This window comes from Netta rufina, assembly GCF_964035555.1.
Source record: "Netta rufina genome assembly, chromosome: 2".
Lineage (NCBI taxonomy): Eukaryota > Metazoa > Chordata > Aves > Anseriformes > Anatidae > Netta > Netta rufina.
The window spans coordinates 89,287,370-89,305,482 of NC_140124.1; the positions used below are offsets into that span (position 1 = coordinate 89,287,370).

Below are 18,113 nucleotides of genomic sequence, written 5' to 3' on the forward strand. Positions count from 1 at the left end.
AATGGCAACAGTAATCAAAGTGTTAGCACTCGGTGCTTGCAGCAGTCTGCCAGATGTGAGAATACCAGTCCTGAAACAGGGTGAGAGATTTGCCAAACAGCTGCTTGGAGCTAAGGATGCTCTTCCAGGACAAGTGGGAGGCTACAGGAGCAGTGGTCTGGAGCAGATCAGAGGTCTGTTGTCTGTCCCCATCTCACAATCTTCCCTTCCCATAGCATGGTGCAAAGAGGATGCTCTTCATTCTGTAGGACTTAGGTTGGGCGATGAGAAAGTTTGGAGTTAGTGACATTTTATCTGTGCTGCTTTTAAGGAAACAGGGATATAGGTAAGAGGCATCCCAAAAATAGGAGAATGATGTGGGAATTTTAAAATTAATATTAAGAAACAAGGATACCAGCTACAAAACAAACAAAGCAATATAATGCCTGTACACGCAGGTTTTCCAGACACTGGGAAAAAAGAATTGCCAGTTCCTCTACTTGATTTGTTTGAATTGTGATCCAGTCTTTAATTTTATGATCTTTTTTTTTTCTTCTTTTTTTCTTTGTTTGTTTTTTTCTTTTTCTTAGGCTTCTGCTTTGTTCAGTATGCAAGGTCAACTTGCTTGGACAAAGAGGAGGGGCCATCATGTGGAGGAGCTGTGCCTGTAGTGGCCCATGCCTTTCTTTATTGCAAAACTTAGAACACAAATAAGTTTTGAAAGTGCAGGGGCCAAAAAAAAGGAGTGGTGTTATGATTAATTTGTAGGTGTCCTGGAATGGAGACAGAGATTTTGTCAGAAACTCTGCCCTGGTGCTCTTATGCAATGAGTGCTAGGCGAGTAACTTCAATTAAACCTTTAAGAAAGTATTGTGATGTTCCCTGTTCTTCTGTGTTTGTTGTTTGCTGGGGAACTCATCTGTGAACATATTGTGACAGCTGAACATTAACCTCAGCTCCATCTGTATAATGGACCCTTGAAGTGATGTTATAGCACAGCATATTCTCAAAAATCAGATCATCTTAAATATGACAGCTACTGGAAGCTGCGACTTCTCTGCAGAATAGAGCAGAATAGCGAGTTTTTTTGTGTTTGTTTGTTTGTTTTTTAACCCATAGGTGTGCTATGCAGAAAGTGCATTCAGAGCTGAGAAGTACTCAATGTGTTGATGAACATTAGTGAAAATCCTGCAGGAAATGAAATGCTTTGTCTTCAGAGGATGTTTGCACTAAAACGTTCCTAGGACCACACATTGTGAAAGTGCTTTTTGCACAGTATTTTCCAGCCTTAACTGTGAATAAGGCAGTAGTCAAAAGCTCAAAAAAATATTTCTATAAATTAATTTTGACATTAAGTTTATGCGTAGCATTGGCTGAATGAAGTTTTCTACAGGAATCCTAATTCTGCCATTTCTTAAATGTTGAGTGCTGGATTTTGGTAGGTGTAACATTCCTTTAACTTCTCTCTAAGTATCCAGAAACTATTAATTAGCCGTGGTGGATTTGTTTTGATTGTGGACTAGCTATTGCATCAATGCATGGTCTTCTGCACCAGTTACGCACAGATGGTTTGGGTTCGGTCCATGTTAGTTACTGGAAGAGCCTGTGTAGAAGTGTCCGTGATACTTAAAGGACTGCCTTGGGTCTGGAAGTAATTTAGCTGCTTCCATGTGCAATCTGAGTTTATTTCTCACTGAGCAGACTTCAGAAACCTTAATCTAATACGAAGAGCAATTAAATTTCCCCGTCCCCAAATTGCCTCTTCATCATCTTCTTTAGTGTTGGTGTTACCCAGAGATCTCAGTCCTGTGGGCTCCAGCTAATGGAGTATTGACCAACCACGCAGACAGAGAAACGTGCTTGCATTCATACAGAGGTTTGCCAATGGTCACTGAATCGTATCATCACAACTCCAGTGGAATGAAATGACCCCAAAATGTTTTTAGAAGTAAACAGATTATTCAGTGGCATTTCCCATTTATGTAGTTACTGGTAAGTAAGAAATTTAGACTGCCACACTGATAAATCCTCCCCTTCCATCTTCATTTTTAGCCAGTATGTGATTCTCTCCCCTGCCACCACGCAGGTGAAAACTAGCTACAAAGGACAGACCTTGTGTTCAGGTCAAATGAAATGTAGGTCCCCAAATACTTTCCTTCTGTTCTGAATATATTTTACTAACTTTATAATACAGCAAGAAAATGAAATGAAAGGCACAGATTCTGTAATTTATCTTTGTGTTGACCAGAATTTAGGATTTAATAATTTTTATAAGAGTATTTTTGGCTGAGAATTTTGAGAAAGGGAAAAAAGTGTAATTGGTGTGCACTCTACCTGGATATTAAGCCATCTAAATTCAATTAGAGAAGAAAAAAAGAAACCTGAGCATGACAGTGAAGAAAATGATTCAGCTACATTTCTCTGGAAAAATTGCTGAAAGAAGATGGGATTCAGTACTCAAAAGAGTTCTCACATCCAGTGTGCTGAAGGGAAAAAAAGAATAGTGGGATTAAAAGAGAATTACAATTAATTTGGAAGGAATCTTTGCTCAGTATCTGTGATGAATGAGCAGAGACACAAAACAGCATTTTCAATCGATATTTTGGACATGTGTGAGCTCTATACTTTAAAAGGATTTGTAATGATGTCTCATCTCTCCACCTCTTTCTCATGGGAAGTCCACTTCAAATGCGAGATACGAACTTGTGCCTCCAGCACATTCTTTACTGTTAGATTTGAAAGGAGAATACATAACCCTAAATTTCACATAGCAGCAGACATACTTGAAACAGAAAGAATAAAAAGCACATTTAATGAAGTGTTGTATCAGTTTGCTTTCTAGTGCTGACTTTGGCTTTGTTCAGCCAGTACTTGAAGAATAGAGTCTTTCATTGATTTGCCCTAACAAGCATAAAATTCAGGAGATGAAAGTGAATTCTTTAATGGCATGCACATTACTGCAGGGTGGCGTCTGTACAAAACGTTAGAGACGAGCCGAAGAACAATAAATATCTGAAAAGTGTATCAGGAATTTGGTTTTGGTATCTGTCCTGGTCTGATTCCAATGGAGAAAATCAGAAGGATATACTCACTATTGTTTTTAAGGCAGCATAGTGAATAAAACGTGACAGATGTATGTTTTCTTAAAATCACTTTGTGTTGGAATGCATTCCTCAGTAGGCAAAGATGCGGAGATCTTGAATCAATCAGCTTTTATTATCAGGAGGTTTTGTTTGAGCTTTTCTAGACAGGACACTATGGTGCAGAAATTGGGATGCGAGGATAGCCTTACTTCCAGTCTTTGCTTTAGACACACTTCTTTGTCCTGTTTTGCTTAAGAACTATTTTAATTTAGTTGCTGAGCTAAAAATATATTGAATTCTTACTTATCCTGATTCGTTCTCTTGAGTCAATACTTCATAAGCAAGGGAGGAAACTCTTAATTTAAATTCATTATTCATCATTGATTTTGGATGGTTTGTTATATAGTTGGACAGGAAAAATATGGCTTGGTGTGCTGTTCTGCAGAGACTTTTACATCAGGTGGTTTCAAAATGACAAAAGCACTGAAGAAATACGAAGTTTATATTGAAAACAATTATTATAGATAGTAAAGCTTCTTTATACATTTTTGCTACTATTTCATGCACTGCTTGAGTGTCCCCAAAATGATCACAATGCTCCTGTGTTGTTTGCTCGCTTGTTGCATTTCTGTCCTTTGAGATGAGGATGCACATCCATTAATAGGAACCTCTCCAACTTGTCTAAAATCTTGTCGTTTTAACAACAAGTATTAAGAAATGTTAAGTGTTACCTACTTAAGCTGTTCTGTGGTGAGATGTTTCTTCTTCTGTTGTGAAACTTTTTCACATCCCTTGTTTTGGGAGAAGAGGGAACACCATTTAGCATACATGTACATACACTGCCACATGAAGAAGCAATGTGAGAATTAAAACAGCTCCTTATAGAAAGAAAATGGCCGGAGACACTTACTTGTATTTTTTGTTCCCAGTGCAGCTCTTCCATGGTATTCCCCAAGCATAATTTACGCTAGCAGTTAGAATAAATACTGTTAGAGTTTGACTGAAAATTGGAGAGCTACCTAGGTGTAACTTTTGGCAGCACGCTTGTTTCCTGCAGAACCCTCTGTGGGAAGTGATGGGAAACACCAACGGTAGAAGATTACTATTTTCAGTGCTTCTTTTCACTCATCTTTTGTTGCTTCTCTGTTCTTCAAGAATATAGCACATAAATTTTTATCAGTCCGTGCTTATTGAGAAAATACCATAATATTTGGATATTGGAGAGTGGAGCTTTTGGTTTTTAAGTAGCAGAAATAGCTTTACATTCCCACAGATACCGTTTTTGACTCTGTGCAAGTCTCCCTGCTTCAGTTCCCTTACCAATTGCAATAGTCCTTTTTCAGGGTGCTAGATGGGCCCAGGTTTACCTGTTCAGAGTAGCACCCTGAAGAATGAAGTTGAACTTACACCAGCGCTCGTGATAGTAATAACGTATTGCTACATGACCACAGAGTGTTGTCGATCAATGTTTCTGCCTTTACAAGGAACGTGCTTAAGTCCTTTTATTTGTTTTATTTTATTAGTTCTTTTATTTGTCCTGTTGTATGGTAATGATGGGCATTCTTCTTGTGTGGTTCCTCATTCTGCTTCCCAAGAACCTTCCATTTTATTTAGGAAAAGCATAAATATTGGGAAATGTGGCTTTTCTTGCAAGAAAAATAGGGAGAAAAAAAGTCAGCCAAGGAGAATCCATCATTTATTCACTTCAAAACTGTCAGGTTTCATCCTGGAAGGTTTGCTGTTGCCCTGATAAGATTCTGTTAATCACCAAAACCATTTGGTACGTGAACAGTTAGCCTACCATTTGTCCTTTGTCTGTTCCTGTGCTATTCCACTCGCTAAACAGTCCAACTATGTTACCCCATGATTTTATTTGTACATAGGGCAGGAACCCCAAGAAACTCTGCTTTTTTTTTTTTAGTAATCACTTCCAAAGTACCTGAGTGTAGTCAGTTAAGACCCTATTTACATATAATAGGAGGAAAATGAAACAACTCCATGTATTCCCTCAGTTTTCTGTGCCCCAGGTGTGCAATCAAAATAAGCTGCTCTTGCTCAGACCAAATCCTAATCGCAGTTTCTTCAAAACACGTATTTGACTTCAGCACGTTTCCCTGTGAGAATGCCAGATTCATTCACAAGGCTTAGCTTCTTGGTGTTTAGAGGAGATGCTGGAATTCCAGCCACATGTGCTGGGTGTAACTGATAATGATGGATAAAAGACAGCTAGCACCTGCGAGACCTTTCTTTGTGCAGGGTAAATAGGTTTCTGAGGAGTTCAAGAGAAGGGAGCTGCAGAAAGTGGTGTGTTTTTTTTTTCTTTTTTTCCATTCTGCAAAGGTTGGTTTGTGCTTCTCTCTTTGTACCTTCAAAGTCAGGATTAGTATTGTTTACACAGACAGAAGGCTTACATTCACGATGATTAATGGGGAGGGGAAGGCCTTGAAATCCATCACATCTAGCACATTGCCAGACTAAATTACTCAATCGGCTGCCAAATAGAATGGCTAAGGCAATTTTCTTTGCATCTTGCCTACTGAAATATGTTATTTAGGGTCGTTGCTTGTTTAACCATTACACAGTTATTAATTGTGAGTTTGGCTAGATTTCCCTGGTTTAGTCCTAAAGTTAAGATAAATTTTCTTTTCTGGCCTTTAGCTCAGCGTGGTTTTGGCTATGGATTAATTTTCAATTTCAGTTCAGTTTAATTTTCGATTTAAATATTCTGGGAGGGAGTAGACACATGGCTGGAGGAAGTAAGAAGACAGAGCCAGACCTCAGGGGTGCCCAGTTAAAGGGAAAGGGTCAATCAGCACTGTCTGAAATACAGGATGTTCAGTTTAAAGTTAATCTAAAAAAGTCTAATTAATACCAAGGGTGACTGAATACTGACACAGGTTATCCAGAGAGGCTGTTTGGTTTTGACAGCTCAACACCTGGCTGGACACAATCCTGAAAAAACTGTTGTAGCTGACCCTGGTGTGAGCTGGAGGCTGGACTGGACAATCTCCAGAGGTGCCATCCCAGTCTGTGAAACTGTGCTGCTGTAAAGCACTCGGATGCCCAAGCATGATAAATCCATTATAAAAAGTTTAAAGATGCGTCTTCTCAGAACTGTACAGATACGTGAACTGTTTTATTGGAGATGAGGTGGAGACACCTAATCCTTAAAAGTAGAGATTAATTTCTAACCTAGAACAAAACCATGTCTCTTTTGCTGCGGGAAGAAGTTGTAGCCCAGGCTTGGGTGTAAGCCAACTGGAGTTAATGCTTTAGTATTCACATGGGCGGTGTCCTGCACTGCTTTTGCAGAATACCTCTCCTTACAAGAAGATCTCTCAGGGAATCTTACCATCGTTTTCTGTTCTTCAAGAAATGAAGATAGGTGGGCATGCGTGGAAGTCTCCGCGGAAAATATTTTTAAATTTAATTTTTTACAAAAAATACATAACTACATACACATTGGAAGAACATTAAATAATGTTTCATCCTATATTGATTCTGTTGAGAAGCATCTGCCTGACTTCAGCCCTGTATATGCATACATAACAATCTGTAGTCTTAATTCAGGGTTACTACACGTTCTCTTTTTACACAGGAGTTTTGCTTCATAAAGCTCCAAGGAAGAATGGTCATCTTTTAATAATCATCTAGTCAACCCTTTTTTTTTTTTCTTTTTCTATATGTAGCTCAATGCTTAATTTTACACGCTACTCATACTCTTGCCCTGAAGGTAGAATGAATTTTCTCATGGTCTTTTTCATGCTATTCATCATTAATGAATGATACTTTGTTTACCTTTGTAGCTCATATTGATGCAGAGAAGAAATAGGAGATCCAGAGAAATCAAGGAGAAAAAAATCCATTTAAAAGTATTTCTATTGGATATATCAGCAGGAGCCTGTATTTGTTTATAAGGTTCCATCAGCTTTGTTGGGCTTTTTTTTCTTTTCCCCCACTGGAAATCTTGGAAATATGTGTCATTATTCCTCTATTTTTTGAAAAAAAAAAAAAAAAAGCAATTGTTATAAATTCTTGGTTTTCGTGTGCGTCTGTATCGGATCAATGAAAAATGTGACCATTTTGGTTTGCCATGCATGTAAAACTCTGTCCCTGGTTGAAATTACATGCACTGCCAGGCCTGAGGATTTTATATCTTTGTCTGAGATTTTGTTAGGAAAGCTACATGAGCGTTTCATACTTAGATGCTTGTAGTCAATTTGCAAAATAGTGCTCTAATGCTAGGAGACTTGCTCTTTTATTAATATTTTTGTTACATACTTATTTTTAATGGTTAAATGTACCCAGCTTATTGCATGTTCTTAAGTCTTATTAATCTTGTAAAACATGTTGGAATACGTTGCATTTAAAAATGTGAGGTCTGCAGCATAAAATGAGAATTAAAACAATTACGTTTAACCAGGCGAGGTTTTTATAATGCACGTGCGTAAGTCAGATTTCAGTTTGTGTAAAAACACTTTTTTCAGGTTAACTGCTGACAGAGTCAACTTGGAACATATCCTTTCCTTGCAGTCGTATCGAGTGAATTGCCAGAAATATCACAAAGGAAATGCTGGAGCAGGTGCAATTCTGGTGTGCTCCTTTGGCATCTGGCTGGCTGGCGTACTGCCACAGGTGGTGCACGTCACGTGTAAAGGAGCAGCTTTTGCTGAAATACTTGAGCTGATTAAAGCTGCCTGATGTCCTTTGAACTTGCTGGGTGCTGTTTTTTAAAGGAGGGGAGGGAAAGGAAAGGGTGGCAAGAGGAGCATGAAGTGGAGGAGGGTGAGGCCTCCTGTGAGGGCTTTCTGAGGTCCTGGAGTGGCGGTGGGTTGGCCATCTCTCAGGGGAAAGCCATGTTTCTCTCTATTTGAATGCTTGAGGCACTAAGGGCCATTGGGTAGCAGGCTTTAGGGAAAGGAGATCATCGTGTGTGTGCCTTGTTGGAGTGGTACCCAGAGCCCTGCTAATTTAAGGGCCGTAGAGCAGTGCTACAAAGGAGTGCTCAGTGCTTTTTGCTCAAAAAGAAAATGGCTGGGGACCCCCTGCTCCCCACATGCCACAGGCACAGCTCGTCAAGAATCTGTGCTCACCACATCTGCTTTATCTCTGGGGTTGCATCAATTTCATGGGACCAAAACCGTGTGTCTGTCTCATAAATATCATCAGAGGTTCAGCAAAAGTTAAGGTTGTTGAAGATGAACAATTAGGTAAAATGGAGTAGCAAGAGGATGTATCTGGAGGTCTCTCTATTGTGTCAGGAGTGTAGGAATTTATAAATCTCCTTCAGTATTTCCTGTGGGCTTTTGTGGATGATGGAAATTATTGCCAGCCTGTGCCATGAGCAAAGTGTTAAGTATGCTAACGACCTGGCTGAAATAATAAGTGTCAAAACTCCTGTGCCGTCTCTTTAGAATTAAAATAACGTTTCATCCACCAAGTAAAGCAAGATGTTTTGTTTCTTGGTGAGCTTATACTTGATTTTTAAATGATACTTTAAGGGCAAGTTATGGCATGCTTCTGTACCCACTGGGTTACACACCCAGAGCCAGCAATGTCTGTGGCAGGGCCCAAGCTCACTGAGCAGGGAGCTCCATACTCCATTTGCCTTTGCCCAGAGGAGGCCTCTGAAAGGTGTAACTGGAGCCTACAGGACAGGGAAAAATCCTGGTCAACACTTCTGTCACTCATGTTCAGCGTTAAAAATAAGTGAGTTGTACTGTATCTTTGTACATTTTGCTGTTAATCTTAATCTTCATTTTTTTTTCATCCATTTTAATCAGTAAAGCCTTTGTCTCTGCACTGCAAAAAGATCTGAACTTTGAATAATGCTTTAGGTCTACAACTAGCTTCAGAAGCTCCCAAATACAAATACTTCTGAGGTATTAAATTGGTGCATAAGAATTGCCTTCCTTGTCCCCCTCTGTGCCTATCTGGGGCAATCCCAACGTGAATAGAGCCTGGGCAGTGGGTAGACAGAGAGCAGCCCTGCAGGGAGGGACTTAGAGGTGTGGGTGGATGAAAAACTGAACGTGAGTTGGCAATGTGTGCTTGCAGCCCATAAAGCCAACTGTGTCCTGGGCTGCATCAAAAGAAGTGTGGCCAGCAAGGTGAGGGAGGTGATTTTTCCCCCCTGTTCTGCTCTTCTGAGACCCCACCTGGAGCCCTGCGGTCAGCTCTGGGGCCCCCAGCACAAGAAGGACGTGGGCCTGTTAGAGCAAGTCTAAAAGATGAAGAAGATGATCAGTCTAGAACAAGGCCACAAAGGTGGTGAGAGGGATGGAGTGCCCCTCCTATGAAGACAGGCTGAGGGAGTTGGGGTTGTTCAGCCTGGAGAAGAGAAGGCTCCGGAGAGACCTCACAGCGGCCTGCCAGTGCCTAAAGGGGGCCTACAGGAAAGCTGGGGAGGGACTTTGTGTCAGGGAGTGTAGGGATGGGACAAGAGGTAATGGCTTTAAACTAAAAGAGGGGAGATTTAGATCAGGTATTTGGAAGAAATTATTCACCCAGAGGGTGGTGAGGCACTGGCACAGGTTGCCCAGAGAGGCTGTGGATGCCCCATCCCTGGAGGTGTTCAAGGCCAACCTGGTCTGGTGGGAGGTGTCCCTGCCCATGGCAGGGGGTTGGAACTAGGTGGTCCTTAAGGTCCCTTCCAACCAAAACAATTCACCGATTCGAAGACTAAAAGCTGGACTTTAAATAGTATCAGCTAGCATTGAAATTCTCATTTCTAGTAGCAATGCTATACATCTAAGTCTGTGCAGAACCATCTTTCTGGCTTCAGTTTAAAATTTTATTTCTGTGAGAAAGTTCAGTTCTTAGTCTAGTATGGGTTAATGTAGGTGCCCTGTAAATCAGTTTCTTAGCATGTTTCAGCCATGATGTCTGTGACGATGGGGAAAAAAAAAGCAAGGGCTAAAAAGAAAGGATTAGTCAAAGAGGGATTTAAAGAAACTTTGATAAGAAACAAAATATTCTTGTATCTGTGGCCAGGAATAAAATGTTTTTAATTTCCTGAATGACATTACAATATCTTTAACAGGAGGAAAGAAATGTGAATAGGTCTATAAACAACAGATACTGCATTGAAGCTAAAATGAAGCATACCAATAATAACAAAAAAAGAAAAAACATAAAAACTTAAACTGATTATAAGCCTGTGGAGTGAGTTTGAATCACAAGGTTTGGCACAGTGCTGCTTAGTGCAAGATGGTTTTCAGAAGCACTGGAGAGGCCAGGTCATCTATTTCACCTGATTTCACCTCTTACAGGCACAGAGCTGTGCTGTGATTTCGTTAATTTTTGAGTAGCTGGGTGGTAACAAAGCTGTAATTAATGATGATTTTTCATCACCATCAGGGGAAAAGGATCTTCATGTAAACTGATGATGGTAACTGTAACTCTTCTAGGCCTTTGCAGTGTTTTCTGGCTTGTTTGCTCCATTATGGCATTCCCTAATCCTGCCTGTGTGATTGCTGCTGGTTGGAAGTCTTACAGTGGTGGTAGTCTGTGCCATGCAAGGGGCGATGTCCAATTGCCTTGAAATCCACGTAGGTTGCCATATAGGCTCATATGCCCTGTAACTCATGGTTTTATGGGTTGTGGCATGCAATGCTTGGACATTTCAGGGGCAATAAGGTCTTCCCTGAGGAGCGGTGTGCAGGTGCCGTTGCTCACCGTTGTTACACAGCTCGCAGCAAACACCGCCGCGGCTGTTGGTGAAGTGCCTGCTGAGTTTGGACCAGGAGCTTCCCTGGGAGCTGAAACCTCCAAGCAGGGCCTGGCTTTGGCCCACTTCACTGTGGATGTTTGCTTATTCTGATTTAAACACAAGGTGCATCGCTGCCATAGCTCTTGACATGATGAATGGTGTTTTGGCTCTTTGGAAACTGAAAGCAAATAGTACTTCTGCTCATTCAGTGCTGCTGTTTTCTCTAAGCAGGCTTGCGGTAAAATATGAAGCAGATAGAGGTTATAGAAGCAGGTGTGTGGGCAGGAAACAGCTTTGAAAAGTTTGACAGCCTGGATGGGAATGTGATGATGTTTTGTGCTGGAGTTTTTCCCCTTTGGTCCTGTTAACTTTATAGAGGATCTCGGGAGAGCATCAATGCCAATACCGGCAAGTTTTTAGAGATTTTCTTAAACCTCTTATTTCACACAAATCTATGAAGTTTTTGGCTGGTCTGTCCTTCTCTAGCTAAGCCCTTCCTAAGAAATTCAGCAATTTTCCCCTCGAAAATAGCTACGGGTAAAGTCACAAACTACTCTCACAAAAGATTAAGGGTTTGACAAGGGTGGTGGGAGCAAAGAAATTCCAAATTAAGTCTGCTCCGTATTTAAACCCCCCTCTCCCAGCCCCCTATTGCACAACAGCAAGCTTTCCTAATGCAAGTATGCTGTTGATATACTTCCAAAGAGAATTCCAGTTGGCTGAGAGATGGGATTAAATGGATTAAATAACCTCCTCGGTTTTCAGTCAAAAAAAAAAAGTTTGGTTGAAGGCACGTATGAATGTGAACTTAAATGGTTTTGGAGCAGATTGTCCTGCTGAACAACCTTAGGCTGCCTTGCAAATTAGCTTGCCCTTCCTGGACAAGGCTGTGTGTGTTTGTGCATGTGCAAGCAGACATGCACACACGGGGTATGGGTGCGCATGGAGTGTGCAGCACAGCCACAGCTATCGTAGCAATCTATGGCCATGGGATGAGATGTAGGCTAACAGTTGCAGAAAAAAGCTGCAGGGAATACCAAATGGTGTAGGGTGCCGTGTGTCCATGCAGTGCAAGGCTGGTCTGCCCTGCTCAGTCAGTCCCAAGCTCCAGGAAAGCCTGGGAACCCTGCAGCCCATCAGCTGGGCTCCTACACTGGTGCTTTTGTGGTCTCCTCATCTTATTCTACTTCTGTACTGTTTGTTTGATGGGTGTTACCTCTGCTTCTTCAGCACAGACACTTGATGTTAGGTGAAAAACATTTTACATTTAAAAAAAAATACAAAAAACATTCCACTCTTCTCATAGAATTATTTTCCTTTCCAAAGAAGTTATCGGGCATCAACATTATAGAAAGTGCACATAGATACTCCATAACTTGTTCTTCCTTCTAATGAAAGTCATTTTCCTCTCAGCGCTGCCTATCATGTCTTGCTTTCATTTTTCTGACCCCTGGAGACAGGAAATAACAATATGAAGCTCTGTTCCAAGGTCTGTCAGCAGCTGATAACTTGCTGATAACTTGATGTGTGGCAGATAACAACTGGAGCCATGCCTTGTATGTGGACAGCATGACTCCATAGCAAACGTATCTCCTGTCTTAGATGTTTCATGGCATTCTTTGTAATTCTTTGTCCTGTGAAGTTTATTGGCCACTACATCAAGTGGCAGCACTAGTGGTTTTATCATGTGTTACTAACCTTTCACCTATAACCAAAAGACCCCTTCTGTTGCTGGAAAGATATAGATGCTATCATGTACTTGGGATAGCGTTGATAATAACAGAAAAAAAAAAAAGAAAAAGGAAAAAAAGAAGTTTGTGGGAAGGAATTGGGAGATGGGGGGCAAGGTTAGTAGTAGTAGTAGATGAAAGGAATCCCTTAAACTTTTCTGTGGCTTCTTTCTAAGGTCTACTGATTTGCCTTAACCTATTGTAGTGAAGAGCTGCATCTAAGAGGCTGGAGTAATGCATTCCAGATCCCCATTAAACATCCATTCTAATCGGTCTTAAGTATAAGCAGTAGGGTAATTTTGTATCGTGTGCATGTTTTGCCTTTAAAAGCAGACTTCTTGCTGCCTTTGATTTCTATATTAATTTGGAAAGCATGTGCCAAGAGTAAAATTTGTTTCACATTTGTTTCAAATTCAAATTAAATCCCTTCACCCCCAACCGAAGAATTTGTACAAAAAAAAAAAAGAAAAAAAAAAAGGCTTGGTGACCTTATCATGACTGGATCTCATCCTGATCAAGGGCCAAATCTTTTTGGTATTGAAAGGAAGTAAAAACAAGAATTAAGAACTTTCTCTGATTACTGATGGGATAGCCGTGCTCTCCACTTTCTGAGACCTGCAAGGAGAGCGCGACAAAGAAGCCATTTATTCAGTTGGTGCACTTCTTATCTCCTTTTTTTGACTGCCTTACATTTTTGTTTTACCTTAACACTTGGGCCTGTGTCCCTGCCACCTAATGTTATTCACCTGAGCCATGTCTTAGAAGCACGGTGAAGGATTTCTTCCTGTACAGCAGTGGAGAGAGATGGGCACCTCCCCAGAACAGGGCAGCCTGCCTAAGATGCCAGTTATCCCCTCGACGCAGCACTCTTGCTCTCCTTTTCTCTGTCTTCATGACTGTGGAGGTTCAAGCTATGCTTCTAGCTTGGTGTAACAGATTAGATAAGGAATAAAAGTCCAGAGAAAAAGGAGGAGACTTGATGTAAAAATGAAAGCTGCTCAGCTTATAGGGGTATTTAAAGCTCTCGCTTAACATGCACATTTCTTTGAAGATCTCCCCTCAAGGAAAGCAGTACTGCATGGTTCACAACCTACATAAAATTCAGCAAATGTTTAGAATGTGTTTGGAAGATTAATAATGTTGTAATATTCCTCACCCTGTGGGTTTTTTCCTTTTTTCCCCCATAAAGCGATGTACGAGGGGCTTGTCGGGTTGTGCCTTATATAATTGAGCTGTTATGCCAACAGGCTGTGCTGAAAGGTGTTACATCAGTGATTTCTTTTTCATCCCACTGTGCTTTGATCTCCTGCTATAAAGCAGAAGATCTAACAGTGGAAACTTTTGAAGATGATAGATGAATTTTGCTAATCCACTTTTCATAATCCTTATGAAAAATGTCTTTCCTTATCAGTCTGAAAAGATTTAATAGCTGTTTTCTCTAGTCTTACATTATCAGGATTACAAACTATGGAATTATTGTTATGAAATATTTTGCTAGCATGTTTTGAAACGTTGCAAATGCTTTAGAATCAATGAATAAAGATGATTCATTGTTGACCATGCTTTGTTGTATTTTCTCACTAAAATACAAAACTCTTACTGCAAGCGAGCACTATGCAATGGTGAATATTTGCTGTCCTTTTTGGTGTTAATTGCCCTGCTGTAATTTCAGATTACTGAAATTAACTGAAACGGTCAATCCAAATGCACTGATTAAAGCATTATATGGTGCTGAAACAAGTGGGGAAAGTTTTGACTCACAAGATCTAATGCATTTTAGGTAATGGATCTGTTAGGATAGTAAGCAGCACATAGGATACTGTTTTCAGAGTTTGGGGCAATAAAACCTGACATCCTTTAGAAAGGAGCAAGTGCCCATGCTTGCCACTGGATGAAATTCACACTTATATCATCCAGATGAAGTCAGTAAAGTTACTGCAGTTGCCCAGGATCTTGTCCAGCAGAATCCTGCCCAATGCAGCTTTTGTTAGTTGGGCTCCCCGTGTCCCTGGAAAACAATGCTTACAGTAAATGGCCAGCAATTCTTAGGGTTATAATATATATATTCACCAGGTCTGATTTTTTTTTTTTTTCTCTTTTCTTTACAATAGCTTTGGGACAAATTATGCTCTATGTTGATGGCATGAATGGAGTAATAAATCATAATGAAACCATCCAGTGGCTGTACACGCTTATTGGGTCAAAGGTAAGACACTCTCCAAAATTCTTGCTTTATATGTTTTTGGTGTTCTTTAAAAGCATTCTATTTGTATTACGTATGCATTAGGGTTTTAACAGACTGTGTTAGACTCTAAATGAGTACATAACGCTCTGCATAGAAACCAGGGCACACTGGGCTGTTACTTCTTTTTCTAACTTTTTCCTACTCTTTTATGCTTTTGGTACTCGCTCTGTTTTTGAAAGCAAAGGTACTAGAATCACAGAATATCCTGAGTTGGAAGGGACCCACAGGATCATCGAGTCCAACTCCTGGCTCCACACAGGACCACCCAAAAAACAGAGCCTATGTATGAGAGCATTGCCCAAACACTGCTTGAACTCCAGCAGGCTCGGTGCCGTGACCACTGCCCTGTGGGGCCTGTGCCAGTGCCTGAGCACCCTCTGGGTGCAGACCCTTTCCCTAACCCCCAGCCTGACCCTCCCCTGTCCCAGCTCCATGCCGTTCCCTCGGGTCCTGTCGCTGTCCCCAGAGAGCAGAGCTCAGCGCCTGCCCCTCCACTCCCCTCGTGAGGGAGCTGCAGGCCGCCATGAGGCCTCCCCTCAGCCTGCTCTGCTCGGGGCTGACCTAGAGATGCCTTTGTTACTGTCTGTGCTGCCAGTGCAGTTGACCATGGAGCAGATTTTTTTTTTTTCTTGCAGTTGCAGTTACCAAGACATTAATTGAGACCACTTTGTGTGTGTGTGTGTTTTTTTTTCCCCTTTGCATTCTGTGAATGCGAATCTTTTTCTACAGTTTAGCCATTCTGTCCTGCTCAACTTTGCTGAGCATGGGGGGAGAACAAATTAGAATGGCTTCCTCCTTTGTCTCTAGAGAGCTCTAGTACTAATATAAAGTCTAGTACCTGGCTGCAGAGGATTCTTTGTTGTTCTCTGCATATGAGGAGGCAACAACTGAAGACCTATACCAGAGTCTATGTCGCTTGAGTTGGTATCATCCAACTTTTAAGGCTACCTATGTTGAAAGTTGAAAAAGAAGAACATATATTCTGCTTACACTCTATCCTGAACAGTTATAGGGTAGGTAAAGCCATAAATCTGCAATCTGTTGCAACTCCAACTTTAGTTGAAGTCTGTTAAGTGCTGCAGGGACTGCTCCTGCTCTTGCTGTCTCCCCACCTTCTTGGGACAGATCTGAATGACACAGTAAGTGGAATAGGGTATGTTAGCTATTGTTAACAACTTGAAAGATGCCATACTTGGTGGAGTTGAATCCGTAATTAGAATTATTAAAAAAAAAAATAAAAATTAATGATGTCCAGAAATTTTTCCTCAAGTGGCTGAGTCACAGAAAATTGCTTTGTGGATACTGCAGTGACACAGAGATGCTACTGCTTTCCCCCTTTCCCTCTTAAAAATAGTATCCATGACAGGAAAGAAAAAAAGAGGTCTGTGTCCCACGGGTGCTTTATAGCCACTACAGATTTTTTTTCTACAGTGTGAAAATTTCACTGCTGCAGAGGGCAATCAAACAAAGAATAGATACTGCAATGTTAACAGAACAGATTTACCTGGGTTGACTGCTAATACCGGTAGATATGTAAAAGTAAGATCATAATTGTGGTCATCAAATCTCGGGCTTGCTGAGCATGGTTAATGAGCAGTTCATGTTTGGGAGATGATGAGACAATTTTCCCCCACGTAAAGTGTTCCACTGCTGGCCGGGTGTTACGCTGGGCAGTTTGCCCTCCTGAAGCAGGGAACGTTAGCCACAGTTGGAAAAGCAGTGCCAGAAGAGAGAGAAATGGTTTGCTTGTTATGGATGCTTATTTTCTATAGAACAGATGAAAGAATCAAGCAAAGAAAGGAAAAAAAAAAAAAGCTGTGATATCCGTAATTACTTTAATTCTCTAGTGCACATAGTCAGGGAGATACAAGTCTGTATTGCTACTTTGCAGATGAAATTCTGGCTAGATTTTCTTGACCAGAGTAACTCTCCAGTCCTTAAACTCCTTCTTCCCTCCCCCATGGTCAGCCCAAATGATTATCTCCATATCCTGGCTCAGTGCCTGCAGCTAAGGAATGCGGGCAATGTGCTTTGAATAGTTTGGTTTCAGGTAGCATCAAAGTTGCTTTTTTGTTATTATTTGACTGTCTTGGAAGAGATGTAAGTCCATGTCTGTGTGCCAGAAGCTAATCGAAGGTATGACAGGCTTACTATCACAATGTGGTGTGACAGCTGCTTTATGCACTTCAAGATGGTTTTGGGCTTTCTGTGAAAAAGAGATCTGTGGAATCTGCACCATACCTACAGCCTAACTTGCAGTCCTACTATGCCGGTCCCTCTCTGCAGCAAAGGAAGGGAAAATCTGTTAACACTGGTGAACAAAAAGGAACAGTAAAATAGCCAATTAAGTATCAAGACAAATCCCTTTAAGAGGAAACAGAAGGCACGCAGCCGTTTAGCTGCCACAGCTGTGGCTGGACACATTCCTTCTTGCCCTCTCAAAAACTCTGATGAGGTTTAATAAACTCAGCAGTGGAGGTGGTTGAATTCTTTCCACTGCAGTTTTTTTTCTGTCAATTTCTATAACGGTTTTGGCCTTTTACTGTTACTTGCTCTGCTGTATTTGTGTGTGGGGCTGCTGCCTCTGTCTCCCTTCCTCGCTTAGAGCAGTATGTGATTTCATGTGGTTTTCCACTGCAGGACATGCATTTAGCGAAAGACCTTAGGGTTTGTCACACTCAGCACTGTGACAGCTGTAATTTTGGCACCCAGCTCCACTTCAGGCAACTAGCGATACTTCTGCACTGGGTTAGGGGAAGGGAGGGGACTGAAACTTGAAATTAGTGAGACAAAAGAAGTATAAGCAATTAACTGAAAGCCCTTCTGGGTTGTCACCGTTATATGTGTTACTATTGATAGTTCCACTCTGGTTTTATCCCCTAAGCATCAATAGATTTTTACATAGATGGATTATTGGATAGTGCCATTAATTGTAACATTGTAGTTTAAATTTTCCCTGAACAAAGTTACTGGTGAGGTGGTTAAAATTGGAGCAGTGTGGCTGCACTAGTGCTGCTGCCCTTACACAAGGTTAAAGGCACCAGTGGCATCAGGGTGAGGAACTGAAAAAAGGGAGGAAAGTTAATCTTAGATGACTCGTGCTAGTGGAGAAAGAGCCTCTGATTCAAACTGGTATTACATAGGCATTAGATTGGAAACTTCAAGTTAGCTTCTGCCATGCTATTTAAAGATAAGAACACTATCAGCAAGTCCCAGACTTCCAGGGCCATTGCAATACACCTGCACCCATGTGTGACCATGCTGGTATGTGCCAGTGGCCTTTCACAGCTTCGGTGTGCACTGCTTTCCAGTCATCAGTGGCTAGTAGATCACTGGAGCATCACATCCACAGGATAACCCAAATT

At 41.1% G+C, this 18,113-nt stretch overlaps 1 protein-coding gene across 3 annotated transcripts in view; it reads left to right on the forward strand.

The window, feature by feature from the left end:
• Nucleotides 1–18,113, forward strand: part of FHOD3 (formin homology 2 domain containing 3) — a gene marked incomplete at its 5' end in the record, with an annotated part of 402,496 nt that overhangs the window by 234,746 nt on the left and 149,637 nt on the right. For all 3 annotated transcript variants that reach the window (XM_084282072.1, XM_084282074.1, XM_084282073.1), the window contains one exon: nt 14,615–14,709. In XM_084282072.1, coding sequence (XP_084138198.1) covers nt 14,615–14,709 — 95 coding nt within the window. The remainder of the gene's footprint in view (nt 1–14,614; nt 14,710–18,113) is intronic.